This window comes from Lynx canadensis, chromosome D3 (assembly GCF_007474595.2).
Source record: "Lynx canadensis isolate LIC74 chromosome D3, mLynCan4.pri.v2, whole genome shotgun sequence".
Classification (NCBI taxonomy): Eukaryota; Metazoa; Chordata; class Mammalia; order Carnivora; family Felidae; genus Lynx; species Lynx canadensis.
This window is the reverse complement of record NC_044314.2, coordinates 82,099,950-82,119,709: the sequence shown is the minus strand read 5'-3', so window position 1 is coordinate 82,119,709 and position 19,760 is coordinate 82,099,950. Positions and strand designations below refer to the sequence as shown.

The 19,760-nt window shown below is 53.6% G+C and overlaps 1 protein-coding gene across 2 annotated transcripts; it reads right to left on the bottom strand.

The window, feature by feature from the left end:
* Positions 1–292: 292 nt before the first annotated feature.
* TBX3 (T-box transcription factor 3) lies at positions 293–12,927 on the bottom strand. Of its 2 annotated transcripts, XM_030336868.1 has the most exons (8): positions 11,653–12,927; positions 9,753–10,020; positions 8,756–8,815; positions 8,311–8,457; positions 6,321–6,397; positions 5,115–5,272; positions 2,976–3,652; positions 293–1,290 (listed from the first exon to the last, which is right to left on the bottom strand). In XM_030336868.1, the coding sequence occupies exons 1-8, from the start codon at positions 12,039–12,041 to the stop codon at positions 829–831; spliced, it is 2,238 nt and encodes a 745-aa protein (XP_030192728.1). In that variant the 5' UTR covers positions 12,042–12,927; the 3' UTR covers positions 293–828. The 2 variants fall into 2 exon arrangements, with proteins under 2 accessions (XP_030192728.1, XP_030192729.1); XM_030336869.1 differs by lacking the exon at positions 8,756–8,815.
* Between the last annotated feature and the right edge of the window lie 6,833 nt (positions 12,928–19,760).

The following is a 19,760-nucleotide window of genomic DNA, read 5'->3' as shown; positions in this document are numbered from 1 at the left end:
TAAAATAAATTCACTTTGTGTGTGTGTGTTCTCCCCACCCCTTCCCTTTAAATCCTCCCCCCCCCCTTGGGATTGCCGATTGGAGGGTAGAGAATGGGGGGGGGGGAAGTATGGGTTCATGTTCTTTTCTCTCTAAAAGCAAGCATTCAAATAAAAACCACAAATACATTACTGTGGATCATGCAAAAAGAGACCTATAGCGGCTCTTAAAACATCACAAGAATATTAAAAAGACACAGATTTCCTTAATAGAGACCAAAGAAGGATGGCAAGGACTTCCTTCCCCAAACAATGCTGCTCAGTCATTTATTTAGAACTGATACGCAAGTCACTATAAAGTTTTAATGTTCACAAACAGAATCATGTTAATGTATTCATTTGTCCCCAGTATATTTTTTTTAATTTTGTTTTTGTTTCTACTTGACACGGTGAAGGAAAAAAAATATATATATATAAATCTGCACTGGGGGAGAAGCCTTTCAACACCTCCCCTCCTGGTGGGCCTGGCTACCTCTTTTTCTCCCCACAGCAACCAGACCAGCCTTGTGGCGGGAGGTGCTGTGGCTATAAATGGTTTAACTCCTACCCCAACAGCTCAAGGCAACAGACATTTCTGGGCCCCAGAATCTGAGTCAGATCCTGGATATATAAACCACGCCAAGAAGACAGGGCCTGTTTCTAGCACATTCTCGAGGAGTCCGGCACCCCTTCCCAGACAGGACTGCACAAAGGGCCAACCCCACGGCGCGCCCGTGGTTTATTTTACATCCGACAAAGTGCACTGCAGACTGGAGACTGGAATGAAGAGATTTTTTTCTAGGGAGGGCTTTACGGGGACCCGCTGCGGGACCTGTCCGGCTTGGCCTCCAAGCCGCTGACCAACCGCTGAATGCTCTGCAGTTCGCTGGTGGCCGCCTCCTTCTCCGGGCAGAGTTTGGGCGACAAGGACACAGAGCTGGAGGAGAGCGTGGAGGAGCGGCTGTTGAGTTCCGAGCCTGAGTCCACGGCCACTGAGGCCGGGCTGGCGGCCAGCGCGGCGGCTTTGGCGTCCAGGGGCCCCGCGGCCGCGGCCATGGACGGCAGGGCGGTGGTGAGCAGGCCGCTGCTGTCCGGGACCGGCATGGGGATGGAGTAGGGGCTGTAGCGCAGCCGCGGGCGCATGGTGTTCAGGTTGAGGAAGGGGTGTCGGTGCACGGAGCTGGAGGCCGCGGCCGAAGACGCGGCCGCCGCCGCGGCCATGTACGTGTAGGGGTAAGGGAACAGGCTTCCGAAAGGCGACATGGCCAGGCCCTGCGGGGAGAAAGAGAAACGCAGGCGGTGAATCGGCCCCGCAGGGCCTGCGCAGCGGGGAGGAGCCAACCTCGACTGTCCACCTGCCCCCTCCCCCCCAACCTTGGGGCCTTGGGCAAGTCATTAATCTCTGGGGCTGGGGCACTCAGCTTTCCTTCTCTAGATCCACTTTACTCCCTGTGCCCCAGCTTTCTTACGGAGGAAAAACAACAACAACAACAACAACAAGAAAAAACCCAGGGATATACGAGATAGTTCGTACCCTTACTGGGACTTTGGATAGTGAATGGGCTAAGGCCCGCAACGCGCTACATGGGGCACCTGACCAACAGAACTGTTAGAAATTCTCCCGCTGGGGTCAGTCGGTGCACCTGATAAATGGGGCTGCAGGCTAGCCCAGCCACAAAGGTAGCAAAGGGTATAAATTATGGGACATACATTTGCTAAAGGCAATTGGGGGTGGGGGGAGCGAAAGGTGTTTGCTCTAAACGGGGACAAAGAAATCATCTGGCCTGATACACTGGTATTACAGGTAGAGAAACCGAGGTAGGCCCCACGGGTACAGGAAGCCACTCAGCTTCAAGTTCCAGAAGCTGAATTTAAAATTCAGGCCCCCTGGCCTGGGCCAGTTCTCTCTGTCCTTTGCCTTGGGGTAGGTACCCTGACTACCTACCTGTTTGCCCAGGCAGCCCCTCCAGGACAGGGTCTCCAGAAGGAGAGGGGAGCAAGGGGAAGGGCCAGAAGCCAGCCCTGTTCTCAGTTCCCTCCTCCCCTTCCCCCCCCCCCCCACCAGAGGGGAGCAAACCCTGCCTCTTGGCTCAGAGAAGGGAGACGAATGTACTCAGACAAAACAAAGGCAAGGGCGTGCAGAAAACCCCACAGAACCTTTCTCGCTGGGTTCAGAGCATTTCCAGGGGGCCCGACTTCTCCCCAGCTGCCCTGCACCCCAGCACAGCTGTCTGACCCGTATAAGAGGCCGCCAGGCCTGCCACAGCCAGCCGAAGAAGTCTGCCCCTATCCTCTGACATTTCCCACACAGGCACAAACCATTAACCCTTTGGGGGACAGGCTGGCCTGCTTGGGGTGAGGGACAGGGGACAAGCTTCCCACTGGAAGGAAAGGCAGAAGGCTCAACTCCCACCCAAAAACAGTCCCTGCCCCTCCCCAGGCCGTGGTCTCCCCCTTGTGTGATTCCTGGTGGGGCCGAGGCATTAGAGCTCTGAAGCTGACATCATAGGCCCTGAAGAAGGTCCTGAAGTCAGCGCCTCTGCCCCACCACTTACAGGCTGTGTGACTTTGGATAAGTGACTCAACATCTCTGGGCCTCTGCCACCTCGTCTACAAAGAGGAGGTGACAACAGTGCCGCCGAAAGCAGAACAGACCGAGCACAACCGAAGTGCCAGATAGAGCCATTAGCATGATTACTGCTTACCTACTCTGCTAGAAACAGCCCTTAACTTAGAAAAAAATTTGAAGTTTTTTTTGGGGGGTAGGGAGGGAGTGTCAGGTTATGCTGAGTCAGTGAGATAAACCTCGACCTAGCAATTATTATCATTATTAATTATTATTATTAGGGCTCCTAAGCCAGGGGGACTGGTGGGGGTCTGGCATCGCACGCAGGGCGGGGTAAGCAGAGCCACCCCGAGGGAGGGTCTGGAGAGCCCGGTGGATGACCCCTAATTACCTGCGAGGCCAGGACGTGCTGCTGGAGGTGGAAGGGCAGGGTGGCCGCCGACGCCCCCGACAGTCCCTGCGCCGCGGCCGCGGAGGCCATGGCGGTGGAATCCAGGCCCGAGACGCCGGTGGAGGCCCCGGACACGGTGGCCAGCAGGGGCCCCATGCCGGCCGCCATGCTGGAGAAGGCGCCCCCCATGGCGAACTGGCCGGGGTGCAGGAAGAGCGGGTGCCCGTTGAAGAACTGCTGACCCGCCAGCCCGGGGGCGAAGCCGAGGCCGGGCAGGGGGCCCTGGCCCAGGTGCGCGGCGGCCGCGTCCGTCTGCACCGTGAGCGGCGCGAAGGCCTCCTTGCCCGGCAGCGCGCGCGCCTCCTCGGCCTTGGACGTGGCCGCGCCCTCGCGGCCCGGGCTCCGGCGCTCCTCGGCGCCCAGGCCGCGGGTGCTGGACGAGATGGTGGCCGGGCTGTGGCGCGAGTCGGGCGACGCCTTGTCCAGCCGCCCGCTGTCCCGGGGCCGGCCGCCGGGCTCGGCGGCGAAGAGGTGCGCCTTGACCGCGGGGCTGCCCTTGTCGCGGCACGGCTCCTCCGACGTGGTGGTGGTGATCTTGGCCGCGTCGCAGGCCTCCGGGCCGTGCTCGTCTTTGCTGTCGGCCTCGGCGTCGCTCTCCCCCTCGCTGGGACACAGATCTACCATAGGAGGGGCACAAAAGCCAAGCGGAAGGGCGTGAGCTCCAATCTGGGCCAGCGGGGAACTCCAGTTGCCTGGTCTGAATCCCAGCTGGGGCCATGTACTAGGTGTGTGGTCCCCGGCCGGCCCCTTAACCTCTCCGGGCCTCAGTTTTCTCATCCGCAAAGTGGGAGTGATGACACCTCACAACTTTCCTGGGACGATTCACTAAGCTAACCCTCAATTTACAATATTTACATAGAACTGAACCCCTTCCCCACAGAACTCCCCCTCCCCCGAACCGCTAGTGGACTTTTACTATTTTTTGCCATCGTCCGTTGAGCTCCTACCCTGTCAAAGCCTTTACTCGCCTTTCCCCAGTTCACTGCCTTCACTTTTTAGAAACAGAATTAAACGTATCCTAAAACTCACTTCAGGAACACCTCCTAGTTACTATCCAGAGTCTTTGTGCAGTGAGTGTCCAAGATTGGCACCTTCCAGAAATTTGTGAATTCTTCCAGAAGGATCCGTTTGAACCCTGCCCTGGTGGCAGTGGCAGAAATCCACACCCTCCCTCCACACACACACATTCAACTGGAACCTTCTGTTGCCCCTGTCCCTGCAGACTGATGGGGCAGCCCGCTCACCCACCCTGGGACAATCACAGATTCTTTCACCACACCCTCTGTGGGTCTCCCCCCAGGGGAAAAAAAAAAAAGGAAAAGAAAAAGGGATCCTATTTTATGTTTAAAGTTTAAATGGACTGAAGTCATAATGGACTTTCATTTTAATTCACTTAAAAACAGGTTTCTTCCCGCTGAGAGAGAGTGTGTGTCTTTCCAAATAAATAGTTCTTGTTCTTTAAACACAGGAACTAACTGGGGGTTTGAAGCATCTTGTCCGCTCTCTCTCTCCCCTACTCTCCCTACTTGGATCCCCAGGGCCTCCTCTGCTTCCCCAGTGCTGTTTTCCCATTGTTGGCTCTAAGGCTGGACGTTTTCTCAGCCACTGTCCCTGTTCCAGGTGGCAGAGAATCCCCTCCCTGCCCCACCCTCCCCCCCCAACCCCCCCCCCCGCCTGAGGCCAAATACATTTTAATCTAGAGCTCAAAGATAGTAAAAAGTCAGCAGTTGCTAGCTTGTTGCTAGCTTGGAGAGAGTTGAGGGAGAGAGACAGAGACAGAGACGTGCTCCGCACAAGTTTTCAAAGATGGCCCCACCCAGAAGGAACAGCCACCCCGGCCTCAGCCAAACCAAGGTTTGCAGGAAGGGGGTTCGGAGTTCTCCTTTATACACCTGAGGGACGGGGACACACCTGGCCACCCTCTTTGAACTGTGGCTCCTGCTTAGGGACTTGAAGAAGCATCTGAAGTTTTTGAAGGGCAGGGTCCCTGGTGGATACCCCCACCCCCCCCAAATCTCCCAGCCGCGCCCCCCCACCCCCAAACCTGGAGTGGAGAAACTGGAGGCGATCAGGTCCTACCTTTGAGGTTCGATGTCCCTACGGTGGAGACAGCTGGAGACGAGGACTGAGCAAAGCAGTTAAAGGCTGCCTGTTCGCTTGAGGACTCATCTGAGGTCCCATTCTCCTTCTTCTGTCTGTCATCGAACACCCTCATAGACTGCAGGGTGAGCTGTTTTCTGTACCAGAAGCCCACACCCAGCGTCACAGAGCGGAACAGACATTTCCCCTCTTTGTCCGCCTCACCCTCTCCAAAGAGGCGCACCGGGCACACCTCACCCTGCCCACCACCCACGGTTTCTCTGAAACCTGCTTGCCCCGAGGCAGCCAGAGACCCGAGCATCGTTCTGGAGCCTGTAAGGAGGCCTGAGTGTGGCACGGAGGGGAGGGGGCTGTTGGAGGAAGAAGGCTTCAGCTCCACTCAAGATCAGCAGTTCATTAGGGCAAGAGCACGGGCCACAGACAGCTGAACGGCCGGCCTTACAGAAGGAGGGTGAACTGGGTGCCCCAGCTGGTGAACACACACAGCCTCCAAACTCCCCACTGGTTGCTAAGACCGCGGTTGCCAACTTGCTTATTTCATGGTGCACTTTAATTGTGTTACCGACATACCCATCGTAACCGGAGGGGGAAAATAAAAATCTATGTGGATGTTGGAAATTATTTTTTAACGCTCACCCCGCCCCCACACACACCCCGCAAGGGGAGAGGTTAAAAATCTGGGCTGATCTTCTGGATTTTGGAAATTCTTTGAAAGCGGGTGGGGGAGGGGAGAGCCGCTTCCATATACTATCCAGCTGTCTGCTTAATGCAAAATGATATGTATACCCATGAAGGAGAGCATCCTAGATTTCTCAGGGGGCCTCAGTTCTGTCGGACCGTATTTGCAAGACAAGATTGCAAAAATTCCAAAGCATTTTGTGAATGGTTTAGTCCTTTCCTGGGACCTGGCTGGGATGAAGTTCATTAGGAATGAATAGGCGACTGTATATGATCTGTTATCCCTGACACTTTTCTTCCAGAGACCGCTATGGTGTGGCCTAGTTCATGTCCTTGCGAGCAGGTAGCAGAGAGGCGGTCAATTCTTTTCCACCCCCCTCCCACACACACACACACGCCTTCTTAACATAAGTGCCTGCATCCCGCTTCTAACAGTTGAGGCTTGGGTCCAACGGAAATAATTCTCCAAATTACCTGAGAAAATACTGGTTAAGGGTCTCCACTCACCTTTTTTCTCTCCTGCCATTTCCAGTGTCCCGGAAACCTTTTGCAAAAGGGTTGTTGTCTATTTTTAACTGAGTTATCTAGAGGAGGAGACACAAGCAAGAAAGAGACATTGGCTTCATTTTCTAGAATGTTTCGGGGGGAGTTCCCGCCCCCCCAACTCAGTCTACTAGAAACTGGACCGCCAAAAGAAGTCATTTGTATATGCCAGGTTAAAGAGAAAGGGAGAGGAATAACGGTTGTAAGGGTGGAGGGGACCCGGAGAAAAATCAAGGATCTACACCATGGCTTACACCTCCCATAGGAAGCCACAGCAGGGATTCCGGACTGAAATTACACCGTCTGGGAAATGCCTCTCTCTGTTCTGCAGGCAGCCTTGAGAGCTTGGGTTTAGAAATGGAAAGACTGTCAAAGTTGTCAAAAGAGACAACCTGTAGATCTTAAAATTATGCTTTCATTTTGTTTTTTTTCATACAGTGCAATTAATCATAAAATATGTTATGGCGTAAATCCTGCCCCCAAACACACACACACACACACACACACACACAGAGCATACACTCCAAACTTTTCTGTGAATCTAATAAAATGATTTATGGGGTTTCGCTGCTCTTGTGCCAGAGTGGGTTTGATTTTTTATTTATTTATTTATTTATTATTATTTTTTTTTTTTGCTGGGTTGGGGTCGGTGCGGGGGAGGAGGGTTGAGGAATTACAATATTGACAATTACAGATGTCAAAGGACTGAATGACCACTGGAAACATTTGTTTTCATTTATATGCTCTGCCACCCCCCCTTAGGTTGGAGAAGGCCTGTGGCCTCTTTGTCCCATCAAAAATGCTATGTTTTGTTATTACTTTAACAACTCAGATTCACAGGATTCTGGGTCTAGAGGGAGCGTGCATTTGCACGCTGGGGCAAAATGCCATAGTATGTAATCTTTCAAATCCCTTCCCTTAGAGGAAAAAAAAAAAAAAAAGAGAGAGAGATCTAGAAAGTCAGAGGACCCACCCAGGGGGACAACGTATTCAAATGCAAAAGGAAACAGGGCTCAGAAGAGCAGGGGTCCTCTGCTGCCCCCACCCCCAGAACAGCCTGCTGACAGTCAAGCTGGGAGCTGGGGAATCAGCAAGCTTCACTTTCCCCGGGTCTCTCGGTGCACATGCCCATGACCTTCAGGCCAGCATAACTTGACATACCAGGTGCTGCCTGCTGGTCCATTTGGGGGTACTTCTAATCTGGGCTTCAGGCCCAAGGGAGAAAAAAAAAAAACCTTCAAATGAAGGGATGACTTTGGTCATCTCATCTCAAAAGCCTCAGACAACTCGATTAGCATGACCCTGTGATCAGAGGAGGTTTTTCCAACCACACACACACACACACACACACACACACATACACACACACACACACACACACACATACACACACACACACACACACACACACACACACACACACCATAAAAAACACAGCAGCATAAAAGGTAATAAAAACCAGACCAGCTACTCAGGGTTTCTGGCTAGGGGAGAAAATCTGTTCTCCAATGGGATTCTCCTCCCAGGATATCCCAAATGGCTTTTGCCTTAACTTTTTAGCTGGTGCCTTTAGAACCTGGAACCTGGTTTTTGATGCTTCTTCCAGAAGGAGAGGAAGCTGAGCCTCAAAACAAACAAGAAAAAGCCAGGAGTGGGGAAGCCGGTGGCAACACGGTTATAGGAGCTGCTCACTAGCAAAGTTAGTTTGGCATGTTTTCACTCCGCGTTGGAGTCCTAGCTGGTCAAGTTTTTGTTTTGTTTTGTGCGTTCCCTGCCTCTTGGACGCGCTCAGAGCCCCTTCCCCCCCAAAAGCTCCCCTGAAGGTCAAATCACAGAAGAAAACTGAGCCTCTCCCATCCCAATTCTTTTGTAAATCCCTCAGTGTCTTCCCCAGGCAGCTTAAAGGTGAGGGGAAAAATATCACCGTGGAAAAGAAAAAGCGCCTTTTGGTTACCTTGTCATTCTGGTATGCTGTCACGGCGATGAACTCAGTTTCGGGGAACAAGTATGTCCGAAATGTACTATAAGGAAGTTTCAAGATGTCATTGGCCCTCACAATGTGGAACCGTGGCTGGTATTTGTGCATGGAGTTCAATATGGTCTGTGGGGGGCGGGGGGGGGGGGGCAGGGGAGAGGGGAGACACAGCAAAAAAAAAAAAAAAAAAAAAAAGGTTTAGTGAGACAAACGGGACCTTAGGACCCCTGCCAGGCTGACATCTACCCCACCGAAGGGTACCAAGCTTATCTGGAGCCCACCTCCTCTCCTCGGAGCACCTCTTTGGGCACACTCCGCTCCACACATGTTATCTTCTGGAGAATCCAAACTGCTCCTCGGTTTCCAAAGGGTCCCCCCCACCCTCACCATCTAAGGTCCGTTCGTACCTTGAACCCTAGCCTACCTGAGTACCAAAACTATAATTCCCCTGCCACGTTGCGTGATCACTTGGGAAGGCCAAAGTCTTAAAAGATAGAGAAAAACATGCATTTTAATTTACAAAATGATTCAGTCCTTTAAGCGCCCACTAATTGACGAGCCCAATCCACTTAAAGCCCTGAAAGGTTGAACTCTAGAGAGGAATATTTATGCCTTAATCAAATCAAAGCCTTCAAATGCAATTCCTGCCCGCTGAAGATATTTCCGCGTCATTCACATCTTCCTGGGCCTAATCTTTCTGCTTATTCCTCGCTTATCACTCGGTTTATTTTATTGAAATGTTGGGGAGGGGGAGGGGCAGGGGGCAAAAGGTGTTTTGCTTGACTTTTACAAGCAATTCCAGTCTCCTCAAAGTTTCTAAGGACTCTTCCACTGACTCCATGCTTACACTTCCAACATGCACATCACTTTTATCCTGGAGAGCTCCGTCTCATTTCTAGCAAACCTGACTTTCACCTAAGCCCGAGTTTCTTTTCTTCGTAGGAGAAAAAAAAAAAAAAATCTTTCCAAAAATGTGCTCACACCCTTTTAACCAACGTAGCCAGGGCTCTGAACCTTAACCCCCCGCCCAAGAAATAATAAGGCTCGTTTCCAAACAGAAGTAGGATAGCTCAAAACAAATTTCTGGCAGACACATAACTTTAAAATTGATTTTGTAGCTTAACAATTGGTTTTTAACTTCACTGTCAGGCGTTTACCAAGACCTGGAATTGCCACAGAACGCGAGTGGTGAGTGTTCTCGCCCTCGTTTCTTTTAGAGCGCCAGGCCTTCCATTATCCAAAGAGAAACACCCCGGAATCCTCTCTCTGGCTCTGTTTCCGATCGAACAACTTTTGCTACACTTAGCAACAGAGGGCAAGGGAGAAGTCTGAGCAGAAACCTGTGATTTTACAAGGCCAGGGGAAGCGCTGCCTTTGCTAAGGTGAAGAAAGAGAAAATTTTACTGAGCGGTGAAACTTACAAATCCGTGTTTGTCCGAAATGTTGTTGGTGAGTTTCAGTTTGTGGAAAGTGACAACTTTGGACATCCACTGTTCCCCGGTAGCCGGGCTGTCTGGGTGAATGTACATTCTCTTTGGCATTTCAGGGTCAGCCTTACCAGCCACCATCCACCGAGAATTATGGAATTTATATCGACAGTCATCAGCAGCTATAATGTCCATCAGTAGAATATATTTGGCTTTTTTATCCAGCCCAGAACATCTTACTTTAAATGGAGGAAACATTCGCCTACAACAGCAAGGGAAGAGAAAAAGAAATGGCTCAGACTCTTGGGTTTGAGTCCCTGTTTACCCTGAAATATTTCAATCAGATTCAAAACTTTCTGCTGTGATTGACTGAGGAGTTTCTGTTTCAGAGGAAGGCCACTGAGGGCAATATTATATCCTTCCACGACAGAAGTGTTAAGTACCCTCAATTTCTCTACGGTGAAATGTCTCAAGGTTCAAAACAAGTGAATTATGGCACTCCTTTCTCTACAGCGTCTAATAATCTCTCCACAATTTTTTCCTCTTGTAGGACTTCACAGATGGCCCTCTTTACAGAGAAATTCTGGCCTTTCCCCCCTGTCCCCGGAGTGTCTACTTCTAAACAGCCAGGGGTAGGATTTTACTTAAAGTGGGGTCAGTCAAGGCTAGAATTCGCCACTGCTGAGAAAAAGTTAAATTTATCAAGGAAATAAACGTCCACCTTCCCTGCTACGGAGCAGCGAACCCGCCTCTGGGGGAAATGAAACCGGCCTTCAGTGAGTTCTCAAAACGAATTCTGTAGTTTGGGGTGGACTTCTGGGCCTGATAACCAATCTGCCTGGCATGCTGCTAACCACATTTCTCCCCTGGCTCGGGCCCGTCCCGAAAGGCAAGGCTGTACCACCAACAGCCTTTTATTTCCCAGAAGCGGTGGCAACCCACGGTCCTGACTCGAAAGGAAGCACTTCGCTGTGAAACCGAGGTAACGTCTTCTGGGTTTAGAGAATTTTTATGCCCAGCTTTGGCCTCATTTTGCTAGGAAAGATACCGAAAGCTCGAGACATCCCTCAAGAGAGGGAGTTTATTTTTATTATTCCAACACTATGCCTTGATGGACTTCAATGCCATAAAAAAAAAAAAATCATTGATTTTAAGGGACAGGCAGGTTTCGGTCAGGCAAGGACCTTTTCGTTATATAAAATATGGTTGGTAATATAGAAAAAAGCAGCATGTGTCTCTCCAGGGGCCTTGGATCTGCAAACATCATCTTAATTATCCAAAATTGCCTAAACTCTCCCTCGGATTACGGACACGTGAAGCAGTGTAGACAAACCCAAATGCCCTTCCATTTCTCTGTGACCCTGCCGGAGGCCAGCGCAGGCCCCCCTGCAGACCCAGAGGCTAGGCTGGAGAGCAGAAAGGGCAAATGGAGAGCCAGCTTCGGGGTCTCCCACTACCACACAAAAGAAAAGGGCAGTGAAGTTTTTCTCGCTGGGAACAAAATGAAACAAACAAAACCCAGAACATCAACAAAGACATAAGGATGTTCCAGAAAGGTTTGAACAGCGAACTTCCTGCCATGGGGTGGTTTTCTTTCTTCCTGCAGGAGATGTCTGAGTGCCTTGGAAAAATCCTATCTAGCCTGTAGGGAATCCAGGGTGCGGACCGAGGTGGGAAAAACTAGGGCTGCAAAGGGCCAGGTAAGCTGAAATTTCCGACCCGTGGGGCAGGGGCCGGGGAATGTCTGTACCTGGTTCCAGGGGAACTAAGTTTTGCCTAAGCCCGAGTAACTGGCAAACCGGGTATTCTGGGAACAGAGAGAGATAAAGGCAAAGTGGGGGGAGAAGAAAACACCTCCATTAGCTTGGGGGAGGGGGCCCTGCTACGTGCTTACCTTCCCGACTTGGTAATGACCATCTCGGTGCCCCGCTTGTGGAACTGATCCCAAAGTTCTTTGGCCTCGAGGTGCACCTTGGGGTCATCCTCCACCTCTTCTTCGGGCTCCATGGTCTTCAGAGGCCTCAGATGCGCCTGGGGCCCCAGGGACGAGAAAGGGATGCCGGTCTCGGCCGCCCCCACCAATTGATCCATGATCGGCTTGGCCAGGGCGCCCGGCAGCGAGAGCGCCGCCGCGCCGTTGGGAGGCAGCGTCAGCGCGGGGAAGAAGGGCGGCTGGTGACCCAGCACCGCGCTCATGGCGAAGTCCGGCGCCCGGTGAGGTAGGAACGGATGGTAGGCCATGCTTGTCCCAGGAATGACCGGATCTCTCATGGAGAGGCTCATCCACTCCAGGCGGGGCGCTGGGCTCCAGCCGGGGACAAGTCCGCAGCTGCTGTTTGGTTTTGTTTTGGTTTTTAACAGCAGCACATAGTTTGAGAAAGAAAAAAAAAAAAGAAAGAAAAAAAAGGGGGGGGGGAGTCACAACTAAAGCACCCTAAGGAAGGGGGGGGAAGTGTCTTTTGGGGAAGGGGGAATGCCTCTTTTAAAGAGGGCAAGGCGAGAAATCAGGAGACATAGTCGCTTGGGTGACTGTCCTTGTGCCTTGCGTTTTTTAAAAAGCCGCTCCTGGAAGTCGGTTTCACAGGCGAGAGCAGCGAGCAGGGTCTCACTGGCGCCCGAGCCCCGCCGCTTAGCCGAATCGACACTTCAGCCCCCGGTCCCAGGAATCGCTCCCCGGCCCCCGGTTCTTTGTTGCGATTGCGGACGACTCAGCTCCGAGAGACTTTTTACCTTCTCTTCTCCTTCTTCCCCGCCCCCCTGTCTCTCTTCCTCTCCCTCTCTCTCGCTGGAGGCGTCTGCTGTAGCGCTAGACCCGGCTCCGCCAGCGAGCGAGAGAGCGGAAAAGTCTCTCGCCTTAAAAAAAAAAAAAAAAAAAAAAAAAGAAAATCTCTGATTCAAGCTCTCTTCTACCAGCGCTATCAAAACTTGAACTGCAAACTGGCTTCCGTCCGCCCTCCTCCTCCTCCTTCCTCTGCTCCGAGCCTCCGGAGGGTGTCCTGGGTTGCAATCCGAGTCCCGCGGCGCTCCTCTCCCGCGCCTGTCTTCCTTGTCCTAAAACGTGAGCGAAATCGCTTCCTAAATCTGCGTCCAGACGCGCAGGGCAGGGAGGATTGAGTGGGGGGAATGAACAGGGGAGAGGGGGAGAGAGAGAGGGAGAGAGAGGGAGAGACAGGAGAGAGGGAGAGAGGGACGGAGCGGGAGAGGGAGCGCGAGGAAAGGGAGGGAGCGAGAGCGAGCGAGCGAGAGCTCCGCGCCACCCTCCTCCGCCTCTAGAATTCCCCGGGCGTCTGCACGGCGGCTCTAGAAGGTCGGGCTGTGCTGTGGGCTGCGGGGAGCCGGAGGCCTCTTGATTGGCTCTTTGACGCTTTCGGACCAATTGTGTTGCTGCATAGGCGTGGTTTTCACAGGTCGAGTGCTGGGGGATAGAGCCGAGTTATAAAAAGAAGGTGTCGGAAACTGTAACGTCGCAGCGCCGCATCGGTACTACTGCCTGTCCTGTGAATATGTCAACATGATCAGAGGGAGGGCGGGGAGCCACTGGGGAGCGCGCACAGAGTCGCCTCTAGGTGGCTTATCGAGAGATCGCTGCAGCCCCTGAGCTCGCTCGCTCGCGCTGGCTCAGCCCACGTCTGAAATGCCTCAGTCATCCAGCCCCGGATCGAGGGAGGAGGCAGGGCCCGGGGAGGAAGGGGGAGGAGGAGGGAGCGAGCGAGCCGGGCCAGGAAGGCGGAGAGCGCGCCGGGCGCCGGGCAGGGGCGCTCGCCTCTCGCGCGCTCGGCTCGCCTCTCCTCGCCGGCCGCCGCGGCCGTTTCCCTCTGCGGCTCACCCTCTCGGCGCGGCCCCGGGAGGGCCAGGCGGACGGCCGAGCCCCCGGTGAGCTGCCGTTCGGCCGCCGGCCGCAACAAAAGGCGGCAGCGGCGGAGAGGCGAGCGCCGAGACTCCGGGCTTGCGCGCTCCCCGGCCCCACGTGGAGCCCAGCTCCGCCCGGCCGCCGCTGAAGGGCTCCCGAGCTCGGGTGGCTCTCGGCGCCGGGCTCCCGGCTCCTGGGCTCGCGGGCTCCCGGGCACACGCGTGCGGGGGCTCCCTCTCCCCCGGGCCCGCCCCGAAGCCGTGGGCGGGGACCCGAGCGCCCCGCCACTCCCGCGCGCGGACACGCGCGGGCACCCCGGGACCGAGCCACCCGCGCGAAAACACGTACACGCAAACACGTACACAGCCTGCGCCTCCGGCCCTGGTTGCGCTCACCCCGGGAGGCGGACTCGGGGATTTTTTTGAAATGCATTTGCCAGCCCTTTTAGATCTCGTCTTCTATCCGAATCCGGGCTCCCCGAGTTCCACCTGAATGTGTGCGTGAGTGTAGAGGAGAGAATGGAGATCGGGACGGAAGGAGCGCGGCGAGGGACTAGGTTCTGGGCCTGCCCCGGCCCAACCTCTGCCCTCACCTCGGCGGCCCTGGGAGAGCTGGTAGGGGGAGGCGCGCCCTCCTTGTATCTTCTCCGGGCATTGCACCTATCTCTCTCGTGCCTCAGTCCTTTCTCCACCCGGGGACTTATCTCACCAGAAGTCGGGGGTGAATTTGTAAAACAAACCGTGATACGCCCCCACCCCAGAGGCGAGGTGACTGGTTCCAGTTCAGGTAGGGTGTGGGGGGGGGGCAGGGGGGGGGGCTCAGCGGGGGTGAAGGGGAGGGAGGCGTCTTCCGAATCAGACCTGTCGCCGAATTGGTATGTTACCACAGGTTCCCTGTCTGGATCAGAGGCTTCCCCAAACCCACGTTTCTCGCTTCTGGGGTGGGGGGCAGGGAGTTGGGCCGTCCCTGCCTGGATGGATGGAAATCTTGGGTGGAATGTTCTTTTACCCTTTCTGGGTGGAGAGCTTCCTTGAGTGTAAAGGAACGGAGAAAGGTTTGATTTCAAGGCCTAGGGGGCTAAGAAACCCAAGGCTTGGGATGTGTGTGTCTGTGTGTAGGCAGCCAGCGCGGTCCTCTCTTAGTCCGCCCTGTATATCCCCACGCCCCCAGCTCCCAGACTCCGAAATGGGAGCAAGTGGAGGGTGAAATGCACTTCTATTGTGGGCCAACGGCCTCGAGATAGGGGCGGAACTTTAGAGGCGACAAGCTTTTCCAGCCTCGCATTTTTGACGCACATGGTTAAGAGCGCTTGGCGCCAGCGCTGAGAATTCCCTGAAGTCACCAGAGAGAATGGAGTGGTTCTTCGAACTCCGTCTGGCTCGCCATCTCACCCCCTTCTTTCCCTTTCGGCCTTTCTCTGGTGTCTCTCTGCCGGTGGTGGAGAAGAGAGAAAGAGGGAGAGAGAAGAAAGAGGCGGCAGGGCCCTGGGGTGTCAGACGCCCCCTCCCCGCGTCCCTAGCGGCCGATCCTGGAGGGTGCGAGAGGCCAGGCCTACCCCTCCTTACGCCTTCCACCGAGGTCACTGCAGGGTTTCACGAGTCTCTGGAGGCCCAAGCCCACCCCCTCCCCCACATCGCTCGCCTCCTGAGCCCGGGGCAGCTCGGCGGCGGCGCTTTCAGGAGCGGCCCCAAATCCCCGCGATCTGGTTTTGCCTGCACTCGCCAGCCAATCTCTGCCCGGCCGCTCCGTGTAGAAAGTAGTTCTGCAGCCACAATGCGACTGACACCCCCCCCCCCCTCACTGTCTCGGTGCCCTCAAGCGACCAGATGCACGGGAGAGAGATGTTTCACTAGGTCCTCCGCTTTCTTGGCCTCCCTTCTGTTTTGGACTTGGGAAGGGAGCTTGCTAATTTCACTCGTAAAAATCTCGACTTGCCTCTGGCCCCAGCGTGGACCGAGCGGGATTTCTGGCCCTCACATGGCCCCCTCCCTCGAATGCCTGTATTTTGCCCGTAGTTCTGACTTAACCCTGGGGTCACCCCTGTTACCGCTCCATAACCCGTCCCCCATTCTTGCTCACAAGGGGTGGGGGGGGGAGAGAGGAAAGTTTGCGGGGTTCTGGATCGAAAATGTCGACATCTTGCTAATGGTCTGCAAACTTCCGCCAATTATGACTGACCTCCCAGACTCGGCCCCGGGAGGCTCGTATTCTGCTGGGAGGCCGCGGTAACTCGGGATCAAAAGCGGGAAGGTGCGAACTCCTCTGTCTCTGCTGGGCCGTCGCGCCCCCCTCCCGGTGGGTGATAAACCCACTCTGGCGCCGGCCGTGCGCTGGGTGATTAATTTGCGAACAAACAAAAGCGGCCTGGTGGCCACCGCATTCGGGTTAAACATTGGCCAGCGCGTTCCGAAGATTTGTGCCAGGCCTGGCAGCCGGGGGAACCCACAAGGCTAGCGCGCCCCGGGACCCACGGCTTTGGCCTCCAGACGCGGGGTCTACACGGCCTTCTCTCTCTCTCTGTGTTTGCAGACCCCCACGATAGTCTTTCTCTCTCTCTCTCTCTCTCTCTCTCTCTCTCTCTCTCTCTCTCCCCCCCGCCTCACACTCAACAAAAGACATACGGGAAACATTGAAGGAGCCTGGCCTTCGGTAGAGTCTAGAAAGCGGTGTTTTAAATGTCGGAGAAGGGGGGGGGCTTGCAAAGTTCGGAGAGGACCTACGGAACTTCTGGTGTCCCCCCAGATAGTCCTGCACCTTTTTGCAAAAAAGAGTTTTCACTTAATTGCAGGCCTGATTTTTTTTTTTAATTTAAAAAACAAAACCTACCTCTGTCTATCTGTAATGCCTGCAGCGTTTAAGGAGAAGCTCTGTGTGTGTGTGTGTGTGTGTGTGTGTGTGTGTGTGTGTAGATGGTAAAGCGGGGAAGGGGCAGAGGAGCCTCAGAACAAATTTCGTGTAGGCACACACAAATGCGAATCCAAAGCACCTATCCTCATAGTCCGGGCCACCGATGCGGCAGAGAAGTTAGCCTTCCCAAAGAATCGTCCCGGGAAGCCTCTGGTTGATCCTACTTTTTCCCTATGGCACTGCCTGCCTCCAACTATAAAAGGGACAAACCGACCCTTTTGTGACCGAATGGTGTTTATCTGAAGTTTACAAAAAAAGGGGGGAGGGAGGGGGAAAGGTTGGTGGGTAGGCGGGGTGGTTTACTTTGGCAAGTTTGCTGTAAATACTCTCTTCAGCATGTGTGAGGTCTGGCGAGGGACTATTACACGCTTATTCCCTCTTAAACTTTCACCCCCCCCCTTTGCCGCCCAGCTTTTTTCAGTCCGAGGTGTCGGTAAATTGGAAACTCTGTTGACATAAAGACATCCATGTTTCTCTAGGGGTCTGAGGCCTAATTAAGAAGTTTCCTACAGTGGTCAGGTCAACGCAGAAACTTTTACTGGGGAGGGGTTCTCTGATCGCCTGGCAGTGTAGAGATGGCTCCCTGTTTCTGCCCAGTGCCCCCCCCCACCCCTGCACCGAGGATCTGGCCTTTTTGTTTTTGTTTTTGCTTTTGAAATTGACAAGCTTTGAAACCCACTGTATGTGGCTATAGGGCTCCCACCCCCTTTGGCCGCCCCATTCTGCTAACTGGGGATTTGATCTTCCTGCCAGAGATCCCAGGGAATCCGCTGTCTCCGGAGTGCCTAGCTTAGTGTTCGTGAGTCCTGCAAAATACTGCCAGCAACCTCCTCCCCACCTTAGCACTCCTGTGCTACCCCAAACACTGACTCTGCCATATGCAGCTCTGAACCCACTAGAGGACCTCAGCACAGACCACGGAAACTAGATGACGGTCGCTTCACCCACCCACCCCCTCCCCAAAGCTTGCTTTAAGAGCTCAGTTCCTCCCTGGCCGGGAGTCAGGAATCAGCCTCCCTATCTTTCCTCCCTCTGGGGGCAGGCACAAGCCTCTAGGTTGGACCAGACAGGACACCCATCTTTTGTTTCTTTTTTGGTTTTGTTTGTTGGCCGGTTGGTTGGTTGGTTGAGGTCCCGGCCTCTGTTCATCCTTCAGGACTGTGACTGTAGACCTGTATAATCTTTTTTGCTCTGTTTCTTTGACCTTTTCTCTTCTCTCCCTTGTCTCTGTCTTGTTCTGTTTCTATTTCTCCTTCCCGGCTGTCTCTACCCGCCCCCCGCCCCCCGCCCCCACCAGCCGTTAACTTCTCTTGTTCCTTCTGCTTCTGATTTGCTCTCTTTTCCATCCTTTCTTCATCTTCTTTCTTCCTATTTTCTCTGACTTTTTTTTTTTTTTTTTTTTTGGCCCTCTCTGAATTCTCTCCTGCTTTTCTGTGTTTCTGGATTGCCCCTGTGTTCCCTCTCGCGCCCCCTTCATCTTTGCCAGTGACCAAAACAGGCTGGAAGCTCTTCTTGGGGTTCAAGCAGACAGCCCCCCCCCCCGCCATGCCCTTGGCCAGGAAGAAGACACAGTGTCCTGAGAGAAATAGGGTTGGACCCATCTGTGTAGGTTGGAAGGATCACCCAAGTCACCTCCCCCCCCCCAGAGGATCTCTCTCCCTCCCTTTCTATCTCCTTTGGAAAGCAGGAGTCCCGGGTGAGGGGAGGCCCCTCTGCCCTAAAGCCCCAGCTCCTACCTCTGCCTTGCCCTAGCAGCACAGGGCCTTCCCGTAAGGCACATTTCCCTGTCCTCTGACAGACCTCTAAATTATTGATCAGGGCGATTCAGTGCTAGAGTCTGAAGTGTGTGTGTGTGTGTGTGTGTGTGTGTGTGTGTGTGTGTGAAAAGGTTGTCAAAGTTGTCTAGCTTGGGGAAACAGTATTTTTAGTACGGAGGCTCACTTTGGTGCCAGTCGGTTTATGCTGTTTCTAGAGCATCATCTGTTATTCACGTAATCCCTGCTCATCATATCTCCTTTTAATGTAAATATGGTTTTGGCTGAAACAAAATGGAAAGATTTCACCCTCTGCATTATTCGTATTAGCACCTACCTTTCATCAAAGCCGATCACCCTGGAAAATGGCAAATTTGCACATGGCTAGTGAGTTAGATGAGTCGGAAGGGAAACAAGGGAGGGGGGGGGATGAAGTGGGTGTGTGTGGGGGGGAGAGTGCCTTTTATACATCTGTGAAGGGTTTTTTCCTCCCTCTCTCTCTCACAGGAAAAGGAACTAATTGTGGTTTCCTAATTTCAAACCAATCTACATCTTCAATGTTCCCTTTGTGTGTTTTACCCAATTACTTAAAGAAAAAAAAAAAACCAGATAATGTAATGGACGTTTCTTAGGCCAGCAGCAATGAATTCAGGAGGAAGAGGGCAGGGAATTTTTCCTCTCGTCTTATCTGACCCAGAATCAGCGAGACGCAGGCCAGAGCTGGCTTGGGCCTCAGGCACCTGTGACCACCCAACACCTTTCTTTATTCAACATCCTCTTTCCAGATTTTCAGTCCAGACAGGTAAGCGGGCAAATGGTCCCTCAGCAGTTCACGCCAGGAATTTGGCTTGTGGGGGGGGGGGGGGTGTCTGAGGCTGAGGGACAGAATACTCTAAAAAGGTGGAGGAAAAAGACAACAGTACGTTCTCCAGTCCCCACCGGCAGATGGGAGGCTTCATCTGGACGGGAGAGCTTGGTTTTCCACGGTTTCCCACTTCTGCTCCTTCCCACTATTACTGGCGGGGCTGTCTGGTGCCAGCGGCTTGGGGGCGGTGGGGTCTTGCCCTCTGAGAGCAGACGGGGCAGAGGGAACAGGGGGATGTGTAAGCGAGGGGGCATGGCTAATTAAATGGCCGCCACTGTCAGGAAGGTTGACGGGGCCAAGAAAGATGGGCTCCTCCAATTCTGCTGAACTAACTGTCCCCTTAGAGCTACAGACACGTTTTCTCGATTTGAGCACAATATCCATTACTATTTCCCGTACTGGGTTTCAATTAAAGAGGATCAGAGCAGAGAGGGAAGGCAAGAGATAAATGAAAGAGAAGAGTGGGTGCGGAAGTGTGTGTGTGTGTGTGTGCATGTGTGTGTGTTTCCTCTCCATTTTCTTCTAGTAGCTGCTCCTTGTGAGCCATCCAGTTGGCCTATGTTCTGAAAGTCATGTTTTCGTGTCTCCCCAACCCATTAGGAGATAACATACTCAGACAGTCTTTC